Source organism: Phaethon lepturus, unplaced genomic scaffold (assembly GCF_000687285.1).
Source record: "Phaethon lepturus isolate BGI_N335 unplaced genomic scaffold, ASM68728v1 scaffold22667, whole genome shotgun sequence".
Taxonomy (NCBI): domain Eukaryota; kingdom Metazoa; phylum Chordata; class Aves; order Phaethontiformes; family Phaethontidae; genus Phaethon; species Phaethon lepturus.
Window position 1 is genome coordinate 1 of NW_010554323.1, and position 6,408 is coordinate 6,408.

Sequence of the window (6,408 nt, forward strand, 5' to 3'; positions counted from 1 at the left end):
GCCCCCAACGGGCTACTTCTATTTATACTCCCGCCATGTGACCGCGGGCACGTCCCACCGCCAGCTCACTTTTTCCACTCGCCCGGTGAAAACTACAGGTCCTGGTTTCCCTCGGAGGCGGTTTGGGATGCCCGCCCCTGCCCCAGGTTGCCGCGGTCCCCGCGCTGGCGGCGGCCAAGGCCGGCTTCAAACCCTCCCGCTCCCAGCTTAGCTGGAGCGGGGCCAACGCCTCTGTGCACAGCCTGAGGCACGACCGCCTGGTAAAAACCTGCCTGTGCAGATCTGGTTTCAATTTTCTTTTCCAAACAGAAGGATGTAGTGCGAAGCAGCAAGCTTTCTAACTGACAAATAAGCTTTGGGACAGGTTTGTGGGTTTGTTTGTTTGTTTTTTAAAAGTTTGGGCACATACAGAAAATAGGCTGAGACTTTTACTGTAAAACTGGGCCATGTAATAAAATTTTCCTCAAATCTCATCTCCATTTATAGTTACTTACGAATAAAAATTACAGGCAGCAACAGGTAAAATCACGCTCACGCAATGCTGGGGCACTATGCAAAAATAGGGCTGGCCTGGGCACATGCTGAATGTGTGGACACGAAGTCAACACAAAGGAGAGAATGCACAAAAAATTACAACACACACGCAAGTGAAGACAAACGGAGGCATGATTTGAAAGTCTTTTCTTTTATGCCCTTTATCCTTTTTCTTAACTATAAATATACACCTGCAGCACTTTCTATGAAAATTGCCTCAAACATACGTATACCTGCGTTGTTTTGCCCTCACTGTTGACTGAAAACGTGCAATTGGTTTTAAGACGTGAATCAGAAAACCATAAATATCATGATACTTAAACCAGTGTAATAATAAATACAGGGTACAGCTAAGTGTATTGGCCCCTAATACAAGTTCCACAACATTCTGGGCATTCCCGAAAAACAACAAGGTAAGTTACGTTCTAAAAATACCTCTAGCACAGATATTTTCTACCAATACATCATCGGAGTCCGATGTCCTTCTGAAGAATATGGACTCACACCATTTCAAAGGAAAACCACATAATTTCATCTTGGGAGGAAGGAAACTTACCTCCACTCTGCCTTGTTATGCAGGAATGAGTTACACTGGTCTGGAAGGTTGCTGTCATTTGACATAGATTCCAGGATTGAAATGATCTGCTTGAAAGATGGCCTCTTCTGAAGACAAAAAACAAAACATGGCGTTTGCATTCATATACAACTACTACTGTGTAAAATTGTTTGCAGGAATTTTTCAACTGAAAGACTGCAAGCAACAGAAATTGGGATGCTGCTTTCTGGACACAGCATCCTACAAGAGGACTGTAAATTTGTAAAATTTTTTTTTTTTCTTCCTATTGAAGAAAAGGTCAGTTTGGGAAGAGTCACATCAGCTAGTAGGACTGAAGCCTTAGCTTAGCCTCCCATATCTACCAGTAAAACCTTCTGGTACTCAGCAAGAGCATTAAACAACATTAATAGCATCAATAACCATCAAGATTCTCTAAAGAATAAAGTTCTCCTCAAGCTAAGATGGAAAATATTGCCAAAAAGAGAAGGCTGGACCCATTAGCAACTGGTAACTAGACAGACGGCCTTTTACAGGTTGTAGCCCAAACTCTTCAGTGCGTGAACAAGCTATTTAGCTGCCCTTCAAAAACAGGTTTCTGGCTGCAGTTCCTTTCTTGCAGAGAAGGACAGGCTTTACAGAAAAACCTTCCACTTAGCTGTAGCAGGAGCAGCTAGGGAAGAAGTGAAGGTTGAGGCTGCATGAGGATGTCTTGCCTGGCAGCCAAGCTCGTGTCAGCATTGCCTGTGCTCTTCTGTCCTGGGCTCATTTACTGAACTTTCTGTTCCTGGGCTCTCCATCCAGCACCCACTGTGCTCACTAGTCATGGAGAGCAGTTAAAACTATTCTGTATTTTCTACCTTCCCCTTAGTCCCAAAAGGAAGCTATGAAGTAGGATAATGACTGAAAACTGAAAAAAATCAGAGTTAAATGTGTTTCTTGAAAGAACACCGACTCTGTTAGTCTGTTTGACAGACCCCAGACAAGGTTGAGACAAAAGGTTGAAACAAAATGTAGATACATAATAAGGGGATGATGCACATTCTCTCTCTATCGCGCCTGTAATTATACCATTTCTGCTAAAATTACAGATGCCGCAATTAAAACGTGCATTTTAATTTGGGAGCACAAAAACAATTAGGAACAATGCTGAGGTGTCTCTCCCAGGAAGATCCAAGTGATTTCCACATTATAAAAGAAAGACAATTTCTTTATTTTAAATGTCAAACAGCATGAAAAAGTGTCAAATGCATAACAAAAAAAAAAAAAAGACAAGCTCTCTTATACTGTAATGCTGTACTATTCGGCTGCAACTGGAGGCTTTGTCTATCATTTTTTGGTCCATCTCCACGACTTCAGGCCACGGGCCGTTGGATGAGCTATGCAGACTTTCTTTGCAGCAGACAGCGCTTGCCCCAGCCACCATGTCCTAACGCAGTTTGGCCCCCAGCCCAGCGTCGACGGAGTGACAACCGGGGCGCGCCGAGCAGCGTGGCCGCAGCTGCCTATTACCAGTCCATCGCTTGCACTTGTCGATCTAGTCCCAGTGTGGAAACCCAGCAGAGTTCCCCTGCATTTATGGGGGTGCGGGGGGCAGGGGGAGGCAGCAGTCATCCCTCTACATGCGTGATGCTGCTGGACCTCCCACGGCTGCGCAGACCCTCTACCCCTGGAAGAGCACAAACCTCCCCGGTCAGGGTGCATGCCACGCCGGGGGGTACAGAGTCATCACTGGCACCAACCGGGACAGACAACCCTGGGGCAGTTTTGGGGAAGGAGAACCTTCCAACAGCCCTCACACCCTTCTTGTTGCTACAGCGGGTGGGAACCGTTGAGGGCATTCAAGAGCCTCCCAAACAGTGAGGAAGCTGCCAGACTGATCATGGCTCCCACCAATACACCAAGGTACTGCTGCTACGTACTGTCCAATGGACTGGCAGGCGAGTAATGTGCCTTTACCCAACTAATTCTGTCTTTAGGCAGAGATGAAGGGCAAACATCCCCACACTGCATTATTTACAATATTTTATGGCTTATTTAGGATTCTTTTACAAAACGCTTCCATGAGTTTTCCTTGCTCCTTCTTTCTCAGGGGTATAGTGGGAAGTATAGAGCAGGGCTGACACTAAGTGAGCAGAGTCAACACTACTATCAGGCCTGCCTGGAATAGCTGGAGCTGAGATAATGACAGAGAACAGGGCTTTTACAAAGAGTGGGTAAAAGCACCCACTGATTTGGGAGGAGCAGCAACATGCATTTTTGGGTCCTACACTACAGGCAAAGGAGCTGTTGAGTTGCACTACCAGAGCTGGAACAAATGTAGTCACACAGGACTGACAAAGCTTGTACCTCTCTGGCTGTGCACTCCCTGTGAACAGCCACCAGCTACCCTGCCAGCTTTGTAGCTGCCAGATTTACAGGTACCAGCTTTCCCCAGAGGCAAAGCTGACAGGAAGACACAAGTCTACAGTGCCATGTGGGTTTTGTTGATTTCTTCCCCCTGGGCAAGGATAATTTCACATTTAATAAATGCAGACTAAGTGCAGACTGATACCTTGGTTAAAACTGGCAAGAAGTGATTTTTGAAATTGGGAGCCCAAGCTGAGAAGCTTTTTTTTAAAAAAAGTCTTATTTTCAGTGGATGACTGCTTAGCACTTTCTAGAAAGTCAGGCATCTCAAGTCATTCCTTACAAGAGATTCTTAAAATATCAAGGCATGAGTTGCCTTTGAAAACTGTTTCCCTTTATATCTGTGATGGCTCATACAAAAACCTTTAAAATATATGCCCCTCTAGAAATAATTCTGGCTAATGTTTTCACTGTTTCCTTCCACACAGTATTTCTTACTAACAAGTCTGCATAAAACCAGGATATTTAATCCATATGTCTTTCCTTTCTTGCTGCTCCTCTGTTCCCAGGTTTCTGATTTCCTTTAAAATATTCAGTAATTTATAAACGTCTTTGATGTTAAAGTGGGGATAAACAGAAGGTACAGATGAAATGAGAAAGAACCACTCACCTGTGTTCCAAAAGCAAGCATCCTCAGTAAACAAAGGCATCAGTGATGAGCAACCTTGTTTGTACAATTATCTAGTACCCAAGCAAAAGCAGCTTGTTTGGTAGGGATTTTAACATGTGGAGGTAGTTATTTAAGATACTTAGTTACCACAGAGATTGTTCTTCAATAATTAGTGACTTGAAATAATTAGTAATTAACATTTTAATAAAATGCTCTGAACCCACTAGGGACTGTTTGTTTCAACTAGCACAGTTTAAACTACCATTACAAATATCATGTGCAGCAACGCACTATGGACCTTTTTCTCTATATATGAAGAAATTCTGAAGAATTCAAAGCGAAGTTAATAACTCTGTCCATTCCTATGAGGAAGTTACAGTGTGAGCAGTGTCTGACACTCCAGCTGCTCTGCAGCAGCTCTCCGAGTGTATTCCTTAGCCCCACAGTAAATGCACATCCCTCTTTTCTCAGGGGTAATGATAGCCCATGCATGCTTTCTGCAGGCTAAAAGTATGCATGTTAGCAATTGATTTTGAGCAGCTGACATCCTCAAGCTCACCCCAGCCTGACCTCCAGTAACGTGTTCATGCATCGACTATCTGGTTTTCTAAAGCTAATCCCGGCGAAAAGGGAACGTTACACGGAGCAGTATTTTAGAGGAGTGTGCTCCATCTTTTGGCTCACGCAGGCCACACAGCCTTCCTTTTATCAAGGCATTTTGAGAGCTGTAAGTAGCGATCCTTTCCCAACACGTGACTGAATAAGTCAGTCACATGCCCAAACTGTGACCAGAGATTACTCCATTTCAGTCATGTGAACAATGCATTTGTAATTGCCTAACAGAAGAGAAGCTGCATGAAAAAAGTAGCGAAGAGCAGACTGTCAGAAAAACCCGTCTAGCGTGAGATTCAGCCGTTGCACACACCAGAGACACCTCTGGGAGCAATGCTCCCAGGAACAAGCCCAAACCCAGGTGAATTGCTCACACAGACAGAACTCAGCCTGATGGCTGGGCATCCGTCTTTTACAACATGCAGATCCAACCGTCCCCTTGAGAAACAGTAACAGCCTTCTAGACACTTATATATGTGGCTAGGGTAAGACAGAGAGCAAGCTCATCTAGTACGTCCTGCAATTACAGAAAAGAAGCTCCAATAATTCTTATTCTGTGGCATTTGGTAGCGATGCTGATGCTTGGGAGTAGTTATTAAAGATACGTAGTTACCACTAGAAAGTGTTCTTCAGTAATTACTGACCTAGAACTTAGTCTATTTGTAGGTTCAAAGACTCACAGCATTTTTCTCCCCTCCCTTCTGTGGAGAGGATAAAGAGGGAGACATTAGGGGAATGGCATTTAAATGGGTGGAAACCACACACTGATAATGGATCTCAGGCTTCCAGATCCATTCTGTAGGAAAGCAACTCCTTGCTTAAAAGAAAGAAAAGGAAATCTCCTTTCTCATATTGCTCTTCTATGGCTACTCTCTGGTGATAACAAGTTCTACCTTTAGAGCACCTAAGCGCTATAATTCACCTTGGGATAATCTTAGTCTCTCCGAAGCAGTAGATAACTTTCTTCTGAGTTTAAAGGAACACAGTTCTTGCTGGTGCCTTGACTTGAGAATAGGAGCATAATTTCCTTTCCTTACCTATCCTTCCCTCTCTCAAATATCTTTGTAGGTAAAGGAAATGGACGCTAATCCTTGTTAATAAAGCTAGTATGCTCATAGGCTCTTTCCAGCCAGTTTTATGTACAACAGGATAGTAGTAGAGTCAATTTAAAGAAGGTAAGTCCCGTAATCTACAAAACCTTTTACTGAGTAAACACTCTTCAATTTCCCTTTTAGTTTATTCTCGTAGGGGCAGATTAGTAGTGACAATGGTTTGTCTCTACTTATATATTTCAATAGTATATTATAGCACTTCTATTATTATATTATTACAATATAATAATTATAAAGCTCATAATTCACAGTCCTAAGGGAGAAGACTAGGAAAGGTTTAACATTAATTTAGAATGTGTTACTGCTGTTCCTACCCACATTTTATGGATTAACTTATTCTTTACATGTTTTCAACATAAGAAAGGCATCGAAGTTGGACTTCGAAATAGGTATTTCATACGTGATGCTCGCATACATCCAAGAAAGATTAACTATTAACTACTGAAAGAAAATAGAAAAGAACAATTTTTTACTTACTCCAAAATTACTAGACTTGTGCCATCTCACCCTATTTACAGGCATTGTATTTAGTAGTCAGGTAAGATAGTAGCGTAAAAACTCTTGATTAAAAGGGAAAG

The 6,408-nt window shown here is 42.9% G+C and overlaps 1 protein-coding gene across 1 annotated transcript in view; it reads right to left on the minus strand.

The window, feature by feature from the left end:
- Positions 1-1,086: 1,086 nt before the first annotated feature.
- LOC104624453 (mitogen-activated protein kinase kinase kinase MLT) overlaps positions 1,087-6,408 on the minus strand; it is a 47,240-nt gene continuing 41,918 nt past the window's right edge. Inside the window, exon 9 of the mRNA XM_010291822.1 lies at positions 1,087-1,197. Within this exon, the coding sequence (XP_010290124.1) occupies positions 1,087-1,197 (111 nt within the window). The remainder of the gene's footprint in view (positions 1,198-6,408) is intronic.